The sequence below is a fragment of the Catharus ustulatus genome, chromosome 1, assembly GCF_009819885.2.
Source record: "Catharus ustulatus isolate bCatUst1 chromosome 1, bCatUst1.pri.v2, whole genome shotgun sequence".
Lineage (NCBI taxonomy): Eukaryota > Metazoa > Chordata > Aves > Passeriformes > Turdidae > Catharus > Catharus ustulatus.
The window spans coordinates 86,159,431-86,185,107 of record NC_046221.1 but is presented as its reverse complement, the minus strand read 5'-3'; the positions used below and the strand labels follow the sequence as shown (position 1 = coordinate 86,185,107).

At 42.2% G+C, this 25,677-nt stretch overlaps 1 protein-coding gene across 1 annotated transcript in view; it reads right to left on the bottom strand.

Annotated features, from left to right (window-relative positions):
• Positions 1 to 25,677, bottom strand: part of CTNND2 (catenin delta 2) — a 667,983-nt gene that overhangs the window by 68,289 nt on the left and 574,017 nt on the right. The window contains 2 exon segments of the mRNA XM_033064576.2: positions 4,833 to 4,983; positions 20,515 to 20,688. Coding sequence (XP_032920467.1) covers positions 4,833 to 4,983; positions 20,515 to 20,688 — 325 coding nt within the window.

The following is a 25,677-nucleotide window of genomic DNA, read 5'->3' as shown; positions in this document are numbered from 1 at the left end:
CCTATAAGGATGTCTTATCTCAGACAGTGAACTTTTAGACACCTAGCAAGAGTAAGCAGTTTCCAGCATCCATTAAGTAATAATTTAATTGATATGCTATTTTTGAATTTTGTATGTATAACTGCATTACTGACATAAGATAGTGAAAAGAGAGTAATTCAGTACTGACACATAGCTCCCAACTAAGGAACAATTATTTTAAAATGGCCCCTGCTACAGGCCCTGTTTCAAGACCTAATTCAAAACCTTGTGAAGGCAGAAGAAATTACACCACTATCTTTACTTATCTGAATCAAGTGTCTGCAATGATAACCACAACAAGGATGTTTTAATTATTTCAGCACTTGAACATATCCCATCAAATTCCACAGAATCTAGTGCCCTGAACAGACACCTGGATTTTCTAAGGAAAGGGCATAGATATGCAAAGACTTGTTTTCTATGTAGTATAAGAGGTCAACTAAAACCTTTAGGTGGAACTGTCTGACTTTTTTCCAAGGCTGAGTGATTACAATACTACCAGTCTCTAAAAAAAAAAAAAATCTCTTATTTAACTGCAAAAGTGAAGACCAAGTGGCCAACAGAAAGAATGCTGCTCTTCAATTACTAATACAACATTCCTCTTAATCAACACTGACCCAGAATGGCATTAGAAACCACTGTCAGGATAAATTGAAAGTGACAGAAAGACTTGAAGAACAAAACTGTGCATTGAAGTTTTATACATTTTACCTCCAGCTCTGCTTTCTCTCCAACGCCTGTACCTTGTGGACTTACTACTGAACAGCACTAATAACAATTCAAAATTTTCCTTCAAGAGGGCAAATCCTATATTGTACATATTCTGCAGAACATGAATAGTGACAAATTTCTCATCTGGGGCAGCTTGAAAAATCAGCTTAACTTGTTTGAAAGACCACCTATTGCACTTTAAAATGCCACAGTAATTGCCACTTAAAATAAAAGGTAAATGCTCATGCACAAGAACAAGGAAAATAAAAATTCTGGGAATAGACATCCTTTAAAAATTTCAGACAGGGATGTCTGTACCTGCTTGTTTATGTAGAACAACAAGTCACATCATTTTCAATTAACTGTACAATGCATAGATCTCTTTTGTTAAAGAGGTCGTGGATAGCAGCAGAGAAGAAAATGCTGTCTGTTTTCAGATAAAAGAAATATGAAGCTGGCTTGTTTCCCAGGACTGAATGGGGAATCCTGATTTGGAATGACTTCTCACATGCAGAGTGGGTAGAAGGAATAGCAAGAAAGGAGGCCACTGCAACAGTGCTGGTTGGGAGACTCCTAAGGACACAAGTCTACAGTGCAGGTTCAGGTAACCTACAGAAAGTTCCCTAAAAGTCCAGAGGACTATGCGGAAGGTGTTTGAACCAGAAAGCCACTGAAGGTTGCTGGGGCAGACTGCAACAATTCACCTGCAAAGACGCTGTTTACAGGAGACAGGTTTACTTTCAAACTTTTCTGCCCCATACAGTTAGTCCAAGTTTCCTCTAATTAAAGAAAAGAAACTGTATTAAGTTATCAATTTCTGATACCGTTCCAACAAAAGGTGGCTTTAGAGAATGGAAGTATGTAGGTGTACTCACTGTAGAGAAGCCAGTGGGACAGCTTTGGCATGAGGCACTGGCCTGACCAGCACTGCCAGAATCAAGAGGTCTGCAGGTAATCCTCGAGTTAAAAACTGCATTCCCAGCAGAAAGAGAATAATGTCATATCCTCAAACTAAGGCACCTGAGGAACACAGAGGGGTGGGTTTCTTATTCTACTTCCCCTTCCTCACCTTTTTTTTTTTTCTGAGAGAAAGGGACAGATGAAGAAGAGGGAAAGAACACGGGGACGACATAACTGCACAGAGGTCATCAACATAGCTTTTAGAGGACCTGTGGGATAAAAGTGATTTTCTTCTGCTTAAGTGAACAGTCAAAAGCAAATAAAAGTGATTTTTGTCAACTCAGAGGCATCTACTGGGGCTGGGGGAGAAGCCAATGGACCTGTGGAGAAGTTTAGCAGAGACAAAATCTGCTTCAAGGAAGTAAAAGAAGCCTTCCAAAATGCTGAGCACATGAATAGAAGTGGAAAAATGTTGTGGCACCAGAGGGACACAGGGATGCTGTGAGCCTGGATCACTGAAACTAAGGAAGAACAAAACAGGCAGTATCAACAGTGGATCGTTCCCTCAGCTGGGAGAGAGAAAAGACTGAGAAAAACTTTCCCTTGGGTGCACTCTTGGGAAGCAACAAAGACTGTGTGCTATTTTATGCAGACACAGGTCCTGGACACCAAGTGAAAATGAATGTGGTCTAACCGGTGACCAGGAATGCACATGGGCAGTGTGCTCAAGGAGAGAAAACTGAGTATTGCATTATCTATTCTAGTACTAAGTAGGCCAGATTTACCATGGTTCTGAGTGCAGTTTAATTCTGGGAAGGAGAGAGATGAGTATGTCTGCTGTCTCGGCCAAGGGACATGAGGCACATTGCCAAAGCAATGAAGAAGGAGAAAAAAGAAGGTCCTTTTAAAGACATGGAGCAAGCTTGAAATGAAACCCAGGAAGAAGACCTCACTACAAACAAAGAAAACGTTGCTATGGGAATGGCTCAGATAAATTATAAGAGAAGCCTCACACCAACCTTTAGCAATATAACAACATAGTTGATAGATGTATGTGAAAAACAAAAGATTGGTCAATTCAATGAAGTCTAGTATGAAACTTCTGGCCATTGAGAAAAGGGTCTTGTTTGGTTTTTTTGTAGCTCAATACAGGTGAGTCTGGATTTTAGAAAGTTTTCTAATATATTTTCCAGGTGCCTCAATACTGATTTAAGGGCTGCTTGGCAGCAGAATTAAATAGATCATTCTCTGACGCATTTCAGTATAAAATTGTCAGCCGGGAATGGAACGACAGCGCCACTGAAGAGAAAGCTTTATAAAAGCATTAAACATCCCCTACCAAACAACTCAATTCTAGCTATGTAACTTTCCTGTATGTACAGTTGGAAATTTCCCTTTAAAAAAAGGTTATCTTATGGGGAAAATTCCAGCTTGTGAGGCAGAGTGTGTCACCACAAAACCTGATGCACTAACGAAAATCAGAAAGAGAAAAGATAAATAGCGTGTTGATTTTGCCTAGGCAGAAGGATGCTTGGGGAACTACCATGATAAAGCACAAGCTCCTTTTGAGACTTCCTTTGCAAAACAACAGCTAAGGCATCCTGCCATACATATACAATACATGGAAGTGCAATATCACAAAAATGGATGAACTAAAACATGAGTTGAAATCCTTGACCGCTGCTGATGTTTATAATTTCTAAAAATCAGCTCTCTGATAGGCCCTATTTGCTAAAAAATACCAGAGAACAAGAGCAGTAATGACCACTATTACTGTTTCTTTGAAGTTCAATGATGAAAGCCAAAGAAATGAACATACAAAGATCACAGCTGAAATGGTTCAAGAATTATAATCATAACTCCCCTGTCATATTGGCATGTCTGGACTGTTTTTAAGCTGCAGCAAATTATTATTGCAATTATGAAGTACAGCTTCTCAGAATGACTCTACAAATAACATAAATCAGAGCAGCACTCTTCAGCTGTTATTAGCTGGCTATGTAAATAAATATATTAGGCTATTATATTCAACTGACTGTTCCCACATTTTTATAATTTGTCTTTGCTTTTATGATGTGTTCGTTAAGAATTTAATAAAATATTAAAATGTTGAGGTTGTGCAAGTTTACTATCCATAATTTGACCAGTATTTTGAATGGCACATCAGATATGGACAGCTCAATTTTAAATGTATACTTTTACATTCCTAAATGAAAATTGCAGATCTAGGAACATTAGTACAATGAGACACTCCTCCCAATATGGGAGGAGTGATTGTCTTGTTTTAACAATTTGCAGAGCACTACTGTAATGAAGCATTAACCCTAACATAACACTGGACGCAAATAATAAACATTATGATAATATTATCTATTTATATAATTCTGTAATTAAAAGCAAGGAAGAAATATGCTGTAATTATAAGAAATCAAAGAGTTACGAAAAATTAATAGAAAATATGCTCTTAATGTACAGAAGTAGAAATAATTTGATTATGATTGTTGAAATAGTTAAAAATCAAGGAAGTGATTATTTTTCTAAGACAGAACATGAAAATAAAATCTCGATGACCCACAGTGTTTGGATGAATTTCAGCTAAAAAAGCCCACCAAACACCTGAACAAAATAAAACATGTCCAAACTCCCCAATGTGTGCTTACTGTACAATCAGAATTCAGGGGCAACAATTTACATAAATTATTGCTACTTTCCTTAACAGTGTATTTGTTTGTGAAGCAAGAGTCCCCCAGCTCTCTTGCTGGACCTACTAATCTGCCCAGTAAATTCCTGTAATTTCTTAAAATTTTTATGACTTGCTACTTCATGATTCCAAAGTTACTTGCAATAGATAATGTGAGGATCAGGAGGGGGTGTTCTGCTTAGATCCTTGATCTGGAAGACGCAAGTGCTACTGCCAGCCTAAGAATGAGATGCTACAGCAGAACAAAGCCGTTGCTTTTCTTACAGAGATTACAGTATGCGAGATCAAGAAACATTGCATGATGTTTAATTAATTTAACAACTCCTTGATATATACTAGCAAGCTGTCACATAAAATCTGAATGTGACACACTAGAGAAAGAATGAAAGAATTGTTCTAGAAATGTGAGAATAATTTCCATTGTGCTCATTCTGCTGCAAACTGGAAAAAAAAAATCCCCAAACCCACAGTATACATAGATTGTTTGGAAAGAACATACCTATTAGTTCTTTATTTCTGACATCTAAGGCCATGTTTCGTAAAGCTGTAGCAACTGCACATACCACCCGGTCATTGTCTATCCGGAGCAGCTCCACCAAAATTGGCAATCCTTTCTCTTTGCGGACAGCAGCACGGATGTACACTGACCACTGCAAAGACACAGGGAGAGAGAGTGGGAACAACGTGAGGAATCCACCACAGACAGTGAGGCATCTCAGCTTACAACAGAGTAAGGGCTAACAGAAGCATTTGGATTCAAGACTCAAAAGAGTGGAAATAATTGCACTGGTGATGCCAGGCAACCACTTGATTTGGCAGTCAGCACTCTTTTTTTTTTTTTTATGGTGACAGAGAAATTAAGTGATGAATTGACTTCACTCCCAGAACACCTGGTTACATTTACACAGCCCAAGTCTGCAGATGGCTTACTTTTCACTAGTGTTTTGTATGCAACATCTAATGATGCTTGTTTACTGCTAAACCAACAACACTTATTTTATAAATAAATATGCATTACAAAGCAAGTTCAAGAGGTCTGAGTACTCTTTGTTGTTACCATAAGAATTATTCAGTTGACAAACATGAAAACGCTATTATAAGTTCTCTTGTGATTGTTAACTTGTTCAGAAGTAACTACAGCAATTTCAAAATTATAAGCTGCACCATTTTGACTAAAATTTTGGTCCGAACCCAAAGTGCGGCTTATAATCAGGTGCAGTTTATATATGGACAAAGAACGAAAAGTTACTGTTTTAGTTTGGAGGACAGGTGTCTGCTGAGAAAGGCAGGAACTTCTCTTTGAAATGGAGAATGTAAACCCCCTCCCTCCAAATTATTATAATTTGGAAATCAAGGGGCTTTCAGGCAAAGATATGGGAATTAGGAATAACAGTTCTTTGCTATGAAATTGAAATAGAAATACAGTACTACAAAGAAACAAACTCCAAACCCTGACAAAGTCAGAGTACAACCTGACACCCCGTCAGGCAGGGTGTTGGTAGCAGTCCCATTAAATGGTGGTTGCATCCTCCTGCAGTGACAGATGTGATTCAGTTGAAGCAGTGCTCCTGCAGAAGGTGCAGTTTCCCTCCAGAGGTCCAGTGGTGATGTGGAGAAATCCAGTTTTCCTCTGGAGTCCAGTGGAGAAAGGGGCTACCTTAGTGTCCCAAAACCTCTGTTTTTATCTTGGTAAGAAATATTGGGCTCTTCCCCCTGGCTGGAACAACTTCCAATGGGATGCAGTAATTTATCAGTCACACAGTGGGACTCAATGGGCCATTAGCAGAGGAAGGATGGAGGAAGGAAGGGTTGTGAAAAGATAAAAAACAATGCTCCGCCTGGTTTCAATGGATGGCCCATTAGCAGAATATCTCCATGGAGATAAGGATCACCACTCCCATCCTCAACAGATGGTGATAGAATAGATACCTTTTATCACACTCTGTATTGTAATGTGCGGCTTATAATCAGGTTCAGTTTATATATGGACAAAGAACGAAAAGTTGCTGGCACCTGGAAGTGCGGCTTATACTCAGTGCAGCTTATAATCGTGAAATTACTGTACATGCCTGGTTTTGGCAGCTACAGTGATCCTAACTGGAATACTCTTGTACACTGAAGTGCTAGCAATTCTCTCAAGGGCTGACCTGAGGGTGGTGTGTGCCTGTGCTGTGCCTGGCTGCAGGTAGCATGTGGATGCAGGATAAACCCACAGGTTGATTCTACCAGAGAAGCCTGTAGGAATGTCCCACTTGACAGCTGGTCATGATACCACTGGCAGGCCTTGTCTTTGTATCAAAGCGAGCAGTATGTACTCAAGTAAACATCCCTTTCATTTGACAGTAGAAATGATGAATAGATTTGTTTATTTTTAAGAAACTCTTTAGGAGCTCTAAAGATTATCATGTCAGTGAGCAAAGGATCTGGGCAGTGTGCTGTGAGTAGGTCCATCCAGAGCTGCACAACTTGGGGTTCCCAGCACATGAAGGGGTGAAACATCAGTTTTACTACCCTGCTTTCCATTCCACTGTTATCTCCAGCAGTTGCAAAACATGTAAACAAGACAGCAGTTGTGATCTTGTGGGTTTAAAGTCTATGGGCACCGCCAAAGTTAAGATGATTGGACACCTGTGGATGTACAAGTCTTCTGAGCATATCCCACTTCAAAACAAGCCATCCACAGGCACACATTCACTTCATGGTCTCTTCTCTGGAATTTTCATAAAGTTCACATTCATGGTTCTTGTACTGACAATTGATAGGAAATTATTGAAGCAGAATGTCTTCCTTTCAGTGCTATGGCATGGACACTTATCTTGACATTGTACTTGGAAGGTGAAGACAAGTTCTAGAAGGTCTTTGCTTTGGAAAAATGTCAAATATTTCAGAAATTAGGATGATAATCCTTAGGATTTTCTGCTCTAGATTGCTCTTCTCTTTTGACAAAGATATCTCACTGTAAAGAATAACTACATTGCAATAGCATTACTCCACAGCCAGGCAGAGTAAAAATGAAAAAGGTTAGCACGTTCACTGTCAGCAGACCATGCTTAACCCCTACATACGGCCTCTGCTAACGCAGTTGAAGAGCTCACTTTAAAAGCATCTGTTTATATAAGATACAGTAATTTCACGACTATAAGGCGCACCCTTTTGACTAAAATCTCCCCCCAAAACCGGAAGTGCGCCTTATAGTCCGGTGCGCCTTATCTGATCTACAAAGTTGCGACATTTGCCACCCCGGAAGTGAGAGCCCGCCGGCTTCGGGGCCACCCCCGCGCGGGGCGGACCCGCCGGCATCGGGGCCTCCCCGCCGGCATCGGGGCCGCCCCCGCGCGGGGCGGACCCGCCGGCATCGGGGCCTCCCCGCCGGCATCGGGGCCTCCCCCGCGCGGGGCCGTCCCGCCGGCATCGGGGCCGCCCCCGTGCGGGGCGGACCCGCCGGCTTCGGGGCCGCCCCCGCGCGGGGCGGACCCGCCGGCATCGGGGCCTCCCCGCCGGCATCGGGGTCGCCCCCGCGCGGGGCGGACCCGCCGGCTTCGGGGCCGCCCCCGCGCGGGGCGGACCCGCCGGCTTCGGGGCCACCCCCGCGCGGGGCGGACCCGCCGGCTTCGGGGCCGCCCCTGCGCGGGGCGGACCCGCCGGCATCGGGGCCTCCCCGCCGGCATCGGGGCCTCCCCCGCGCGGGGCCGTCCCGCCAGCATCGGGGCCGCCCCCGTGCGGGGCGGACCCGCCAGCTTCGGGGCCGCCCCCGCGCGGGGCGGACCCGCCGGCATCGGGGCCTCCCCGCCGGCATCGGGGCCGCCCCCGCGCGGGGCCGTCCCGCCGGCATCGGGGCCGCCCCCGCGCGGGGCGGACCCGCCGGCTTCGGGGCCACCCCCGCGCGGGGCGGACCCGCCGGCTTCGGGGCCTCCCCGCCGGCATCGGGGCCTCCCCCGCGCAGGGCCTCCCCCGCGCAGGGCCGACCCGCCGGCTTCGGGGCCTCCCCACCGGCATCGGGGCCTCCCCTGCGCAGGGCTGTCCCGCCGACATTGGGACGGTTCCCTTGCGGGGGGTGTTAAAGCCGCAGGAATCGGATCGGCTGCTGCGCGGGGGGGGCGAAAGCCGCAGGGATCGGATCGGCTGCTGCGCGGGGGGGGCGAAAGCCGCAGGGATCGGATCGGCTGCTGCGCGGGGGGGGTGAAAGCCGCAGGGATCGGATCGGCTGCTGCGCGGGCAGGGCGAAAGCCCCCGGAATCACGGCGGCCGCCGCGCGGGGGGGGGGCGAAAGCCCCCGGAATCACCGCGGCCGCCGCGCGGGGGGGGCGAAAGCCGCCGGAAGCACCGCGGCCGCCGCCCGGGGGGGGGCGAAAACCGCCGGAAGCACGGCGGCCGCCATGCGGAGAGGGGGAAAGCCGCCAGAATCGGAGCGGCTGCCACGCGGGGAGGGGGCAAGCAGCTGGAATCGGGGCAGCGGCGGCACGGGGCAAGCCTGCCGGCATTGGGTCACCCGGAGCGCCAGGGAACTCCCGGAACAGCGGGGCCCTGGGGATGCTGCACGGAGCGGCGGTGGGCATAGCCCGGCCCTGCCGGGTACAGGCAGGCCCGGGAGCCAATGGCTGCTGGGTTGAGGCGGGGCCTCGGCCAGCAAGCGCGCGGGAGGAGCTGGGGGCGGAGCCTCGCTGCAAAAAAAAACCCGGTGCGCCTTATAGACCGGTGCGCCTTATCTGATCTACAAAGTTGCAAAATGTGCCGGCTCCCGGGGGGTGTGCCTTATAGTCCGGTGCGCCTTATGGTCGTGAAATTACTGTATATGCCCTGAATAGCAAAGAACAGAATATATATTTACGATAAAAACAGGAGATATGGAGATAGACAAGAACTACAGTGCTGCAATGTTTGAAGTGCAAATTCATTCCAGGTGATACTATTCAGGGGAAATTGGGAAAAAGGAAAATATGAAGTACTTAAAGAGTATTTTTAAATTAATTCTCCTCTGTAGTAACTATGCATACAAAAGCCAGTTGGCTGGACTTTGCTGTAGATGAAAGTGGTAATGGTTATGCATTATAAGCTTTCTAATCTTTTAGGTTGGACAAGGGGCTCTCAGCATTCTTGAGCACAATAATGTGTCTAAAACATAAATGTGCTGTCATTTTGTGCAGCAAAGCAAACAGCTTAGGGGAAATTAGTGATAGCAGGACTCTTGGTTGATCTTATTCTATGCCGTCTCCTCCAGTGTCTTCTATAGACCAGAGTATAGGATGATCCTCAGATAAAAAACTAAAACAGATCTTAAGGATACATGGATTTAACAGGAAGTATTTTCTGAAAAATAGTTTCTTTCCTATACCTTGATTTTAAAGGGATATTCTATATAAAGGATGCTATGGAAACAACAAACAGATATTTCTAACCTTCCTTGTTTAATAAATACGTATTTACCCACCAGTTAGATGTATTCTTGCCTGCAGCTGGGAAATGAGCAATACCGCCTTGCACTTAAAAAATGCTGTATTTTGTACATCTCTCCCAGGGGAAGCATCTGTGGAGTCTGTTGTGATTACAAGGTGACCATCAGTATGAGAGTTCAAGGTAGCAGCAAGAATATTTTGAGAAAGAAGTGAGCTTGTCTGGTGGAGGTGAGAGTTCAAGCTAGCTGAGAGTATTCTGAAAGATGCTGTTGTTCATTGCAGAAGTACATCACAGATGTAGCATCTCCAAAATGGGCTACATGGGGAACCAGTGAGGGTGTTTGTTTTGGGAGAAAAAAAGCTTATCTATGTCTATTCAATACCAAGGAGAATCAAAAGTGATCCTGTAGACTATTCACTAAATTTTAAAAACATTCTAAAAGTTCAGTAAACAACTTTTCTTTGATTTTTTTTTTTAGTCACCTACCAAGAGCAAACATAAGCACTTGTTTCATAAGGCCAGGTTTACTACAGGTTTCTTGAGATGCAGTATTTTCAGCATCCATTCCAACCCAAAAGTTTAAGAGGAACAAATTAGGGAATGTTTTGCTTTTAAGTCTAGGGAGAGTAGGAGACATTGCAGGAGAAACACTGAAATAACTCAGGATGAAGAAAAAAGAGAAAATACAAACCTCCTTACTAAATAAATGACATGCAAGCCTTCAGGATTTGTAATGAACCAATTAATTTGATTACAACAGTAAAAAATACAGCTCCAGAGCTTTCACAGGGGAAAGATTCAGATATAATGTTTTACAGATGCACACATGCACACACACATATAAAACAACGGGCGGAGGACTACAGAAAAGTTATGCACAAAACCTCTCCTCTCCCTGTGTACTCCTCTCTCTCCTAAGCAGTCTTTTTCCAGGGGATGTCATTCATTTGGGAAAAGTTCACAGACTCCTCAATATGTGATTTGCTATCATTTCATCTGCTGTTTCAAGCCATGAACCTTAGGCAGAAAGAGAGAAATGCTTTTAATTGTTTCAACTGTCTCTGGAGAACCTTCCATGTGGAAAGTGGTATGAACTGTCTGGTTCTCTTTCCTTAAGCTGCCAATTAGGACAAGTCTCTGCAAGCAATTATGCTGCGCTGTGTGGATTTCAGGAAAGCTCAAATTGAGATGCCTCAGAAGGCTATTTCATTCTTGCAGAGAATGGACAAATTGATTCAGCCTTGTGTATACTGATGATCCTTCCGTTTGCCTAAAGCCATTGTGGAGTGCCTGCATTTCCACACTGTGGGTCAATCGCTAATAAGAGCTCAGTGAAGTAGAAAAGTGAAGAGATGAAAAATCATAAAAAAGAAAAGAGACAAAGGGTTTGTTGCCTATCAGTAAGTAAATGAGGTACTCTGCTAATATGCTTAATCATCCTGCTACTGCACAAATCAGTGGCAGTGTCAACGATCAAATGGCTGCTCAGTTTGTAAAGCAAAAGCATTCCTGTGGGAACAGCAAACACTTTAGTTGGAACAAGCAGCTAGAAAATAAAATAAAGTCATTGTTGTTGCATCAGATTGAGGTTAAATTATCAGAGACAAGCAAAGGAGCCACAGTCTGTGCATGAATACATTTTATCAATAATGGAATTCTGGGGGCATAACTACTACACATCACTTTGAAGGTACATAGTAGAGCTCTATGTCCACTTCCATTAGTAGTTTCCTTTTTACTTTCATCACAGTAATTAGGTAGAAAAATAGAGTAAAACCTGAAAATTAATTTTTTGTTTGTCAGTTACTGTTTGCAGAACTGAATGCCTCTAGGGATTCAAGATTATATTAGGTTGAAACTCAAGAAAAGAGTAATTACTCTAGATAAAACTCATTTATATTTTTCAGAAAACTTGAAAAGCATTTATGCAGTTAACTCCTTTTGGTGTTTCATATGGTTTTCTCTATTTCCCTGTGAATCAGCAACACAGAAGACCAAACTGAACAATGAAGAAATTTCCATCATAAAATGAAAAAGAATAAAAACTACCAAAACAAATTCCCCCTAAAATGCAAGAAATACCACCAACTGTATATACTTGACATTTTGAATGGATTCACTTTCCTGCCATTGACATCATTGTTCCCAAAGTATCTGCAGAATATTTCATCACATACTTCAGACTACAATTTGGATTGTATTAGTACAGCTCAACACTGTGACCAAAGACTATTGGGTTACTGAATATTAAAGGGAACTACTGAGATGTAAACTACAACATGGGAGCTAAATCAGGGCAGCAGGCATGACAAAGCAAATTAAATTATTCAGCAAACTAGAATACTAGGAAGATCACAGATACTTGAGGTCTGCTAGGAAAGGCTTAGGAAGAGTCCATGCTAAGAGTAGTAAAATAGCAGACCATGAAAGAGAACTGCATGTTGAATAATCAAAGACCAATGAGTAATTAAAGATTGATATTCCTCTCTGTCTGAACAGACTCAATGTAATACACCTATCAGAGAAAAAAATTATATTTGAAAATTACAGATCTACTTTGTTCAAATAACTCTATTGGGATCCCTAAGATGTCGTGGTGACAAAGCTCTGAAATCTTGGTTAACTTTCTGCAGTTTCTGAATAGAGCAGAAAGAGACTTCCCAAGGGCTTTCTGCCCCCTGGTTGAAGTGTTCTGTTCTCAGAAATGATCCTATCTGGTACACTACCAGCAAGTTTCATGTTGAGACAAAGGAAAAGTATTAACTGGTTACTCTTCTCTTGCTCCACATTGTCAAGCTTAAAGAGAAAGGAAAAATCCAGTGAGTAAAGATACAAAGTTAAGTAAATAAACTAGAGAAAAATAAAATGGTATTAACAGAAGTTATCTTAAACGAGGAGGTAAAACAGGAAGGAACTGCCCTTGCACCTCATCGTTCTTGATTCTGCAGTACAAGTAGGTACTGTGTTTCGAAAATGATCTGAGAACTTTTACAATCAGTTTTCCAAACATTTCAACTAACATAATTAAAAAAGATTTGAGACAAAAGCGACACATCTCATAGGAAGAAAGCCGCTTATAGTAAGGGATTACTTTGAGCATGAAGCCACTATGAATTCCTGTGCTCCCCTTCCACATACAGATGTCCATGGTGATTTCCTCATGATGCCTGTGATACAAGTGTTGCAGCAGAAGGTCTTGCTTTTAAAATATTGTCCTGTCCCTTCAATTTTGTCTTCTGTCCTCTAGAGCCAATAGATCTCCCTTTAACAATTGATGCTGCCTCATTTATGAGGTATTTCTACCCAGGTAAGAATTCCTGACAGAATAAAGCACTGGAATTTTTACAGAATAAAGCATTGGTTATTTAAAAAATTGACTTTGTTGATTACATAGGATGTTATAAGTGGTCTTCTGCATCCTATCACATAAAGATTCATAATACTACTATTTTGGAGAAAATGAAAGTCTTTTCACTGCAATCCAAAAAAACTTTTTCCTGGAACAGCCTGATGAAACTTATGAAACTTCAAATGGTTAATACAGAAATAACTAGAGTAATCAGAAAAGTCTGGCAAGGAACCCACAATATGTCCTTGCCTGATAAGAGAAGATTGATAACCTAGATGTCTGTTGCTTTAGAAAATAATTACTCATTATCTTCAAGTGTCTGGATAGTAAGGAGCTTGAAACTCCTTCTCATACTACTCTTTGAAGCAGTTGTAGTGACCTTGTGTCTAAATTGGTCCCTTTTATGTTTTCAGTTTCCTTATCTAATAATTTACTCAATGGAGCTCTTGCTCCTATGAGAGTCAGATTTCCCTAGCGTGGAATTAACAAAATAAATGCAGTTGCTTGTCTAAGGAACAAAGACCAAGATAGCATCTAACCTACCTCAAGAGATCTGGCACACGACCTATAAACCCCATCCACGTGGGTATTGTACCTGTATATTAGGGATCAAAGGCAGGGACATTCAGTAGTCTAATGAAAAAGCCTCTTGATTTCCTGCTGAGTCTGCTCAAACATAGAACAGAAAGGAGAAGTAGCTAGAAAGAACCAGCCAAGGAATGCTATAGTTTCATGAGACTGATACTGACCTCAACAGAGCAGCACTTGCTCCTTATGTTACAGTCAAACGATAAGAAAGGAGGAGGGTCAGCAGAACTGCCACCTTGGACTTCCAGAGGACAAACTTTGGGCTGTGTTGGAGACTGGTTCACAGAGTACCTTGGGAGACAGTACTGAAGGGCAAAGAAGTCCAGGAAGGCTAGACAACCTTCAAGTATGGAATCTTAAAAACTTGTTCCTGTTGCTGACAGGAACAAGTCATCCCTGTACGTTAAACGATGAACCAGTGGGGAAGAGCAGCAGCCTGGCTGAACAAAGAGCGTTGCTGGAGCTCAGGAAAACATGAGCAAAGTTTTTCCCTCCCCTTTGGAAGAAGAGAGCTCAGGAGAACTACATGGATGTTCTGAGGATTCAGGGAGAAAATCAGAAGGGTCAAAGAGTCCAGCTAGAACTTAATCTGGCTACTGCTGTAAAAGACAACCAAAATGTTTCTATATAATACAGCACTAACAAAAAAGTAGGCTAAGGAGAATCTCACTCCTTTATTGTATGCAGAGATAAACACAGTGACAGAGGATGAGAAACAGGCTGGGGCAGAGTGGCTAGAAAATGGCCCAGCAGACCAAGGTCATCCTGGCCTGTATCAGCAATAGTGTGGAAAAGGAAGTTGGCTATCAGGTCATTAAAGCAGATGAGGGAGTTCATAAAGCCTGTGAAATAACTGAGACAGAGGAGTGCACACAAGGGACTAACCAAGGCCCAGAGCAGGTGTGCTATCTGTTCCAATGTAAGCCATTGTGTTGCCAGAAAAAAATATAGTAAATCTGGTTTTAAAAGATAGGTATTGCCTATGTAAGTCATGATAGTACAGTAGTTTCACGAATACAAGCCGCACGGATTATAAGCCGCACCCCCGATGCCTCGACAATGTTGCTGTCTTTGTCAATAGATAAGCCGCACCCTGAATATTAGCCGCACTTTCGTTCGTGCGCAGTTTTCACAAATTGGCCAATTAGTAACAGGATCGCGGCATAGGGGGCTTTACTGGCTCGGGGCGGGGCCAGGCAGGCTCGGCCCGCTCATGGTTGCCGACGGGGCCGGGTGGCCCAGCTCAGCGCCACGGCTCGGCGGGGCTGGCCGGGTGGTACTGCCGCCGCCGCCGGGCTCGCTGGCCCCCCTCTCCCGTCAGCACCGCCCTGCTGCCGCGTTCCCTAGCCCTGCCGGCGGCCTGCCGCCGCCCGGCTCGCTGGCCGCCGCCGCGTTCCCTAGCCCTGTCGGCGGCCTGCCGCCGCCCGGCTCGCTGGCCGCCGCCGCGTTCCCTAGCCCTGCCGGCGGCCTGCCGCCGCCCGGCTCGCTGGCCGCCGCCGCGTTCCCTAGCCCCGCCGGCGGGCTCGCCGGCCGCGGCGCGCCGCGTTCCCTAGCCCCGCCGGCGGGCTCGCCGGCCGCGGCGCGCCGCGTTCCTTAGCCCCGCCGCCGGGCTCGCCGGCCGCCCCCTCCCGTCTGCACCGCCGCCGCGTTTCCTCGCCCTGGCCGGCACTGCAGGCCCCCGCACCGCCGGGCTCCCCCACGCTGCTGGCCCCGATTCTGCTGGGCTTCCCCCGCTGCCAGGCAGCCCCACCCGCCGGCCTTCCTGCTTCTGCCATGCTCCCCTGCACTGCTAGCCCCAGTTCTCCCCGGCTCCCCCGCCATGCTGGCTCAGGCTCTGCCGCCCTCCCTGCCCCGCCCTGCTGGCTCAGGCTCTGCCGCCCGCCCCCCACACTGCTGGCCCCGCCTCTGCCAGGCTTTCCCACCTCAGCCGGGGCCGGCCAGGCTCCAGCTTGGCTTGGGGCTGCCGCGGGCTCTCACTTCCGTGTTGGCAGCTTTTAGAATTTTGTTAATAGATTAGCCGCCCCGGAATATTAGCCGCACTTCCGGGTTTCCACCAAAATTTTGGTCAAATTGGTGCGGCTTGTATTCGTGAAATTACTGTAATTTTTTAAAAGGATCATATGAATTAAGAAATTATTTTTAAGGGCTTAACAAAACTAAGGAAATGACACTTGTGGTGACAACACTGCACTACCAACTGCATGTAGTAGAAAAGGTAATGTAGGACCAGAGGCAATGGGCAATAACTGAAACACAGGACTTTTGCAGAACAGCAGGAATTGCTTTTTCACTTGTGAAGGGGACTGAGCACCAGCACAGGTTGCCCAGAGAAGTTGTGGAGTCTCCAGCCTTGGAAACATTCAGAAAACCATCTGGACATGGTCCCAGCCTCCAGGTGGCCTTGCTTAAGCAGGGGGTTGGACGAGATGGCCTCCAGAAGTCCCTACCAACCTTAGCTCTTTTGCGATTCTGTGAGTTCAGAGCAACAGGTCCTGCAATATTGCAGTCATGTCTGACAGATAAACTGACATCAGCCTAAATTCAGCTGTCAGATACATACAGACACTAATAAGCAGATATCCTAATGTTTCCTTTCTTTCTGAGAAGGAAATTTTCTTCAGAAGGGACATAATCTTGGATGCTTGACATTGTTAACTTGAAGACATTTTGCATATAACTTTTTACAGGCTCAGGAGATTTAATGTGTTAATAGCCAATTGACCAAGGTGAAGACTAAAATGAACTCAGCACTTTTATCTTCACCATCTGAGGAGAAGTACTAATGCCAGACCACATCTTTTACAGGATCACTCTTGTAATTTTAAGCCATGTAATTTTTTAAATCCAAGGCATTAAAAAAATTATGTGAGGTTGCCGAAAGAACTTCTGGTTTGAAGAGTTGTAGTGGGAGAGATTTCTTAAGAAGCAGGCAATTGTCTTCAGGATAGAGCTGAGGGAGTCAGAAAGTCTCCTTTTTTCTTATTCTACATTTTTGCACAAATTTGGTTAAACAAAAATTAAGTGGCAAAGAAAAATAACAGAGTTCCCAGTGAAAGTTAATACCTAATGGGAAACAAAGAGTTTGCACTGCTTCCAAAGGCATGTCTCAAACCTTATTTGTTCAGGGAAAACTCCAGTTAAGATTGATGAGGAAAGTGTTTCCCTAGTTTTAATATTTAGTATTTCTAAACAGCTTTAATATTCAAGTTCATATTAAGCATAATTGCAAAAAGCCTATTCTTTGAAAAAAAAATCTTAGAGTGGCAATGAGAGGAAGCAAAGCCAAACCTAATGGCCATGCATCTCACATGTTGCTCCTTCTGTCTGCAGAATGTTCAGCCTACCATGGAATTACCACGGTCATGATTTGATGGGATAAAATGTTTTGGGAAGCAATGACTTCTCTAAAACAGCAACCCGTACAGTTGCATGTAGCAGCTGAGCTCTATAGAAGGTGGTAGGCGGGTGCAGATCCAAGGCTGACAAACTGCCCCACTGCTGTCAGGTAGTAGCATTGTGCCTGGAGTGTGTAGTACTGGGAGCCACCAACCCTGTCAGGAGGGGGACAGGCAGTGACCCCCTGCTGGTGTCACAGGTCACTACGCAGGGCAGCAGTTAGACCTTAGGCAATGTGATACCTCGGCAGCTATGGGGAAAATGTTAATTTGTCCAATCTTTCCAAAAGACTTATGTCTTAGCTGTCTCCATAGATATTATTCCAATCCTATTTTTCATAGATGCATCAAGAAAGCACATGAACAAAAAAGATATCTCTGTGAGGATATGCATGTAATTTTCCATGACAGAGATGGTTCTTCTCCTTCAGATTCCAATACTAGTGTCCTCCTCGTGTGACATCTTGATGCAGAATGTTTGTATTTATATGAAATAGTCTCTTCCAAAATGAGTTCTGCTTTGTATACAAGCTGTCAATCTTTTTCAAAATCAGAATATACACCAAAGTCTAGATACACAATCATATATTACGCCAGGTGAAATTTTCACATTCAAAATATTCTTCCTCATACCCCAAAATTAGTATTCTGTTTTATTGACAAACTTTCATTTGGATCTCTTAATATATTTGCAACCAAGACGATCCTTTTCCGATTTTTTACAGACTGTGCTCGGTCTAATACTAATTGCACTGACCAAATATTTCATTAGTCATTATAAAAAACTCCCAAGTTTTGCTTCGCAGATGGGTAATATATATCAAGACCTTAGTCCAAAGTACTTCATTTTGACATAGAAAAATTGTACATAAATATAAGTATGTCACACTTCTTTCTTTTATGTTAGTATTTGGCTTTAGAAGGAATTCCTGCAACCGAAGCAGTGCTAAAAATGTCCTACAGATTATGTTTCACCATGTGCATACATTGATTTTAAGTGTATGTATCCCTGAGAAACTATATTCCCTAAAATAATGAAAACTTTCAGCCTTTCTGAGCTATTAATCCTTAAAGCTACATACTGCTGCTTTCTTTTTGGGCCTGAAATTCTACAAAGTAGTCTAGGGGATTTAGACACATATCATCTGTTAATTCTAGTGGTAGACATTTATCTAAATCCCCTACACAACTTTTTATTTTTTTTAAATTACTCAGGTTTCCTTTTATCTGCTCACTTTCCCTCTGTAATAACACTGGCTAAGCACTGCCTGTGTTAAAATATTACCTCTTGGCCACCCAAGAGGATTAGACAGCTTTCTACCAGAGGAACAAAAAGGGTGAAACAGCTGGGAAAGAATTAGGCAAATGTATCAACTGCATTTCATTTTTTTCCACAAGAGACTGTATCTTCAGTAGTGTGTTAACTGGTAGGCTGGGTCCCTCAAATAGTCTGTGATTCTTCTGGCATTAAAATAATGCTAATTGGAAAAAAGCTCACAACTGCTATTGCTATTAATATTAATAGCAACATTGTTTATCTTCATACAGTTTGCTTTTCTCTCTTTTATTCCATCATAAAGTTCTTCTTGAAAGAATTCAAGTAAAAAAATAATTTCCATTCTTTATACAATTACCATTTGTTGGAGGAACTAAAAAAATTTAAATCTCTCTTAGGAATAACCTCTTCTTTTAAGAGTTTTCTATCTTTTATTTCAGTCATTTTATATCTGAACTGCAGCAGTGGAAAGGAGAGGTCAAAAGGTGGAAACATCAATGCTTGTGTAATCCCCAAAGAGGATTACTCTCCTCACAAAAATGGCTAGTATGACATGTGAAATTAAGGATATTCATTCTGTGTCTGCACATCCCTTGTAATAGAATTGGTGAATCTTTAGAAAAATAGAGTAATATGAGAACAACTCAGCTTTTCCCATGGTATCAGCACAGATAGTATTGAAGTCCAAAAACAGTTTTTCTAAGCCAGCACTTGCCAAAGAGCTCTGCAGAGCCTCCCTTCCTCTCCTTGTACACTTCTGCCAACTAAAGGATGAAGGTATACAGATTTATTAGAAATGAGAGAAGGGACATCACTTGGATTTTAGCACTTCTATTAGTCCTGGCAAACGTTCATGCATTGTTTTCTCATTTGGACCAGGGCTACACCCATTCCCAGATGGATAGAACACATTTACTGCATTTCTCTGCCAGGATCACACCATCTGAAGCAGTCTATAACATGAGAATAATAAAACCATAATGATTTTCAGGCACAGTGCTTACATAGGACAAAAACCACGGAACAGTTATTTTTTAAATCATTTTACATGCCACTGATTGCAACAGTCAAAGACATATCATACGTCTGGTGGAACACAATTGTAAAAAAACAAACCATCACATGCTTTGGAAGAACTAGTGCCAACCCAGCTTCCAATAAAACTTTATGGGAAAAAGAAAACAATTTCTTAGTGTCAGCACTAACATTTCAAAACGAATGCCTAATTAAATTAGTATTTACACGTCACATACAAATGCCCGAATGCTTAAAACCCAATAGGATACCTTCTGAGACATAACTTTGATCAGTGTATTTTCCCAAACATGACTGTTTTCATTGTAAAGAGAAAAATTCCTGCTGAGAATTAATTTAAAATCAATGCAATATAGTTACACCATAGGAGTAAACAGTTAGCACTTTTATCCAATTAAACTAGTTTACCATCAGGAAAGTTGGCCTAAAAAGTAAACAAAGTTAAATGTTAACTTGAATTTTACTGATCTGTTCTAAATTTGCAAGTATTTTCTTTATTTTTTTACTTGATATACTGCAAATAATACGTAGAATAAAAATGGTGCTTCTGAATATAGTTTTTTCCCATAGAAAAACAGGATTAGCTGGAGTTTAGCACCTTGATTGCACCTGTCCTCAGTCGTATTTAATTAATCATATTACGAATGTATTTTAACAATGCCTTATTTTTATAAAAAAGTAGGTACTAAGATTACTTGTGTTGGTGTCACATCATTTATATCTTGCTCTGCTGTGCCCTGGCTTCTCCTAAGGGACATAATGTCAATCAGTTTCTGTAGTGACAAAACAATACGGTTTCATTTGATTGCCACTGGTGGCATTTTTGGCTCATTTTTCATGGCTCTGACACCCAGGTTCACAAAGAACTGCTTCTCCTCATTCTCCACATTTGGGTATTGGTTTTCAGTGGCAATTTTTCATACTTGACTGATGTGATCTTTGCTGCTGTATGCTGACATTTGCTATGATATGACTACCTAGGACTTGAAATACTATCTCAAATTTGACTTCAGATGGTTCTATGAGAACAGAAGGTTATTCCACTACCAGAAGCAATTAGATACATTTATATCACCAACCTGCTGTCAGCTGAAGGATGGTTTCAGAACTGAAGAGGAAATATGTATTGGGTTAACATTCCTACCTTCCAACTCCCAGCAGCCAAGTTCTGCAGTGCCCCTGCTGCCCCCTCCAGCGTGTCTGGATTTGAGCACTCAGAAAGAAGTGTGAGGTAGGGTTTGACTATTGAAGGGTGCCACAGCATCTGGATTCCTTTGGGTGGGTCTGCACAGTCTGGGAGAGGTCCTACTCCATCCCACTGTTGGAAAGCACAAATCAGATTGTCAGCAAGGAACAGTGAAATACATTTGAGAATTGCCTCAGTTGAAACTGTAACATCTGTGAAGACAGATGTTCTCAGTTTTTGCATATCATGTGATTCTTCATGGATGAACCAAATTTCCTACTCAACATTCCTTATAGACGAGCTGTAAGATTGGCAGAAATCCCAATGTTTTAGCTAGCTGACATAACAAAAACACTTTACACTGCATGTATTTTTTTGTGCGTGGGAACAGAAGCCCAATTAATGTTATCATAAGAGGCAAATCTAGAACTTGCATGGGGAGAAGAGATTTTCTTTTCATATCCTTCTCAGTTCTTTACATTCTTTCTCATCCCATGAGAGGGAAAACATCACAGAATGCTACTATGGAAAATGAAATAATCCACGGCCATGAGCCCTCCATTCCATGAAAGGCACAGGTGTGACAAGTCTTCTTCAATCACACATCTTCTGGTTTCTCACAATGAGTGCAGGAGCCCTTCAGCCTGTGTGGTCTGAGACTCCAGTGCAATTGGTAGAACCAGCTCTCACGAAACACACTGTTCCTCTCATCACATACAGAGTTTTTCCATGAGAAACAACCCAAGTCTGAGATGCAAAATGTGCAATATTAAACCTGAACGATGGTAGGTTACTGCACAAAACCCACTCTTACCAGAAATAAATACTGTATTCCAGGAAGACAATTTGCACCTAGTATGAAACATTTCAAAGGAAAATACACAGACCTTCTTTTTGCCTTTTAAACAAAAGTAAGATGTGGAATGCACTTTCAATAAAATTTCAAATAGAAATCTACTTCTATTTTTTGTTTGGTTTTTTTGGTGTTTTGTTTTGTACAGATAAGGAAGTTTCAACAATTCATGGCACTAGTGCCACTGTTAGGAACAAGCCTTAACTTTTTAATAAAATATCTTTTCTAACACCTCTGACATGTCCACATTGCATAATACAATGAAAAGGAAACCTTTTAGTACCTTGGATTAGAGATTACTGTGTCCATACAAACAAAAAATCTTTACCATAACATTAAACATCTATTAAACATACAAATATAGCATAAGTCAAATTAACTCCTGGATTAAATCTGCAACAGTTAATTTAACTAGTGATGAATGTAAAATAATACTTGCACTGGGAAAGACTTAAAACCTCTTATTTTCAAGAAGTATTAATCATAATTTTATTTACACTAACTTTAAAAAGAAAACACCTATATACCAATCAAATCTTCCCTAATAACAACTAACCCAATTTCAACACAGTTTTGTGTGATTAATACCTTTAGGAATGAAACCCACTATTTTTTTGTAAATTAAAACCAAACCAAAGTGGAAAGCTAGAGGATCCATTTCATACACCTGAGCAGTAACCAAAAAGCAGAAAGCAGCTCAAATGTTAAACTCACTATGTTGGACAAATGTTATGATAGTTTAAAAGAATTGGCATAGCAAAGCCCAATAATGGTTGAGAAAGTAGAGGACAAATGCCTTCCGGAGAAACAATGCCTTCACATGACACTGTTATGGGGCTGTGTCTTTGAAATTTTTAATAAATTTCTGCCTTTAAACCAATAGATTGTTTTCAGTGCATGTGACTCAGTTCTTCTTTTTCCTCCTTATAAATCACCAGCCTTGCAGAAATGAGTTCTTTCCAGCTCATAAAAAATACATTAAAGCCTGCTTCTTATTTTAACTCTCAGAATTCAATCATTCACACTGTCAAATTTTTTTGGAAAACAAATGAGAGACATATCTTACAGGTCAAATCTGACCTCACACCAGTTTTAGGTTTTGTACCTTAGTAAGTCCACTAATGAATAACTTGCAATGTCCAAGGACACCAATTCAAGTCTTCACTTGTCTCATTCCAGCTCGCACAAATTATGCATTATGCAACTGAAGAGTGTTTGCACAGGATATATTGTTTCAAGGACAAAGCACATGAAATGCATCAAATGTATCAGATCTACATATATGAGGAGGTATATGCCTGTGTGGGGTTATAATTTTATTCTTCTGCTCAGCTATTTACACTCTTATGATCCCAAGGAGTACTGAAAATCAGCTGACATAAACAGAGCCCTATATACATGTTCATACTGTGCTGGTACATATAAAGCACTAGAAATGATCTAGCAGATAAATTAATATTTAATGTTGTTTTGCCATTCTACCCAGTAATGAGAAAACATTAAAAAAATGAAAGGAGACAAATTACTGCATTTCCCTGCCCTTCGTGCAACTCACTTTCAGCATGATTGCATTAATTTATCACCAACTGTGAGGGAAGACCTTCTTCCCAAGATGCTCTGATGCCTCAGAGTCCATGTAATAATTATGAAAATCTTTGTTACTACACATGCATGTGCAGTGAAAGCACAGGAAATTCAGTGACCCTGGAAAATGTCCTGAACTACTCTTCAGATGCAGTGTGTGCCCAGCTGTGGCTGCACGGGGTGGGTGTGACTATTCACCACACTGTGCTGGTTTTGGCTGGGGTAATTACCTTTACAGTAGCTGATGTGAGGCCATGTTTTGGATCTGTGCTGGAAACAGTGTTGATAACCCAGGGATGTTTGAGTCACTGCTGAGTAACACTGACACAGCCTTTTCTGCTCCTCATCCCACCCCACCAGTGAGGAGAATGGGGATGTACAGAACTGGGAGGGAGTACAGTCGGTACTGCTGACCCCAACTGACCAAGGGGCATTCCATACCCCATGGTGTCATGCTTAGAACACAAAGCTATGGGGAAGAAGAAGAAAGGGAGGACATTCGAAGGGATGGGGTTTGTTTATCCAAATCATTGTTATGCATGATGGAGTCCTGCTTTCCAGGGGATGGCTGAAGATGGGAAGTGTTCATGCCTGACCATGGGAAGTGCTGAATGAATTCCTTCCTTTGCTTTACTTGCATGTGGCGCTTTTGCTTTCTCCATTAAACTGCTTTTACCTCAACCCACACATTTTCTCACTTTCACTCTTCTTCGCCCCCACCCCACTGAGCAAGTGGATGCGTGGGCTTGGTTGCTGACTGGGGTTAAACCACGACACCTGCTGTGCCTGGGGCAGCCTCTTCACTGTAAAGCTTGGTGGATTCTGGTGTCTTGTGTGTGCTGAGACCAGCATCTGAAGCTGTATAGCCCAACTGTTGCAAGGCATGCAGCACTGACGCAAGTAAGCAAAGAAGCTGTTGCAAAGGAGATTTGCCTGATCTTCATTCACTTTGTATTTCACAAACATCAATCGCCTGAGCAATAAAACAAACACACAAAAAAAAATTTCCCCCAAGTGATATTAGAGTCCACATCTAAAATAATGGTTAAGACATGGTGGCAGAAGTAGCTTTGCAGTTTGCATTGCTAGATATTAATGAGCTGTAACGAGCTGAGGTAGCATCCTCTCCCAGTAAACACCTCTACTACTGGAAGACTTCCTGTTACAGACCATCAGGAATGATCAGGAAGATCTATCTGAAATGGACTGAGGTTGCAGTAGGAGTTTTTGAAAAAGAGACCAACATGCAATTACTCTTCCTAGCTTACAATAAGGAGAAAAAAAAAAGTCATAAACAAATATTCCTTCCAGGCTTCCCACCTTCAGCTGAAATTACCCACATATATTGTGGTTGAAACTGACAAACTGCTTGTTACGTGGGTGAGATACAAATCTCTCATTTTCCAAGACTGGTGCAAAAAAAGGATGAAAGTCAAGAAAAACAAAAAGCCAAATACCAAGATCCTTTAAGAACAACAGACTTTTGATAGTAAGAGTACTCTAATAAAATTTCCAAATTTTCATAATTGTAAGGAGGAGAAAAAGATCACTCATCAAGATGCTCTCCTGTGCCACACAACAGATTATCTACTACCACATTTCTAATTTAAATGAAAGTACATCCATATTTGTAATGCAATTGTACTAAATACCTGGGAAGGCTTCAACTCAGCAAGAGAAGTACACTGCAGATTTTGGAGTTTGTATTAACAATCTTAAATTGGTGGGGTTTGCTTTTAAATAGGTATCACATGACAATAGGATTTCCTGTGATAACAAAAAACAGTGTTTTATTTTAATTTATTACATATGAAAACCTCCTTTCCCCCAGTCTGGACAAAATACCACTACTAAAAAAAATCTAGGAAAAAATTAAACATACCTCAGGAAAGTCTAAAACCATCTAGACCTCTCTCCAACGATCCTACACATTTGGGATAGTCTGATAACACTGTAGTTATGCTCCTTGAAGAAGCAGTGGCAAAATTCATATGACCAATTACACAGTGCTTACTAAAACCATTTCTGAAATGCCAAAGACTTTTAAATTAACAGGCCACCTAAGAACACACTGGTATCTCATCCTGCGTGTCATAGTGGCTGTGACAGACTCTGCCAGCTCTCCCATGACACGTCAGTCCAATAATGTCTTTTGGACACTTTTGTCCAGAGGTGAATTGGCCAATGCTGTCAAGAGCAGAAATCAGAAATTCAGCAACAAAAATACACCCAAGCCACAGAGTTTGATTTCAGAATCCATGCAGCTGACACTAAGCAGGCAGGAATACCACTGTTTACATCAAGTCAAACTGCAGTTTAGATATCCAGGCCTAAATAAAGGTGGTGAATATAAATGCAGGTGTTAAGTGACACACAGACTACAGGAGCATGGTGGAAGAGAGCAGAGCTCATTGCATAAATAATGGTTACCCTTCCTAGTTTGATGCAACAACATTTACAATTATAGAAAAGGTGTTTGAAATGCTTTCAAAACATTTCAATGTATTGAATCATTATAATTAATCTCAGATATTAATAAATCTGAATTTACAGATTTACATTATACATTACACTCTTAAAATAATTGTCAGTGTCTTTATAAAACTTTTTTTAATATTATGCTTAGTTAAGAAAAAAAATATTAATTCAGTTTGTGCATTTTCTCTTTGCTTAAAAACAGATCC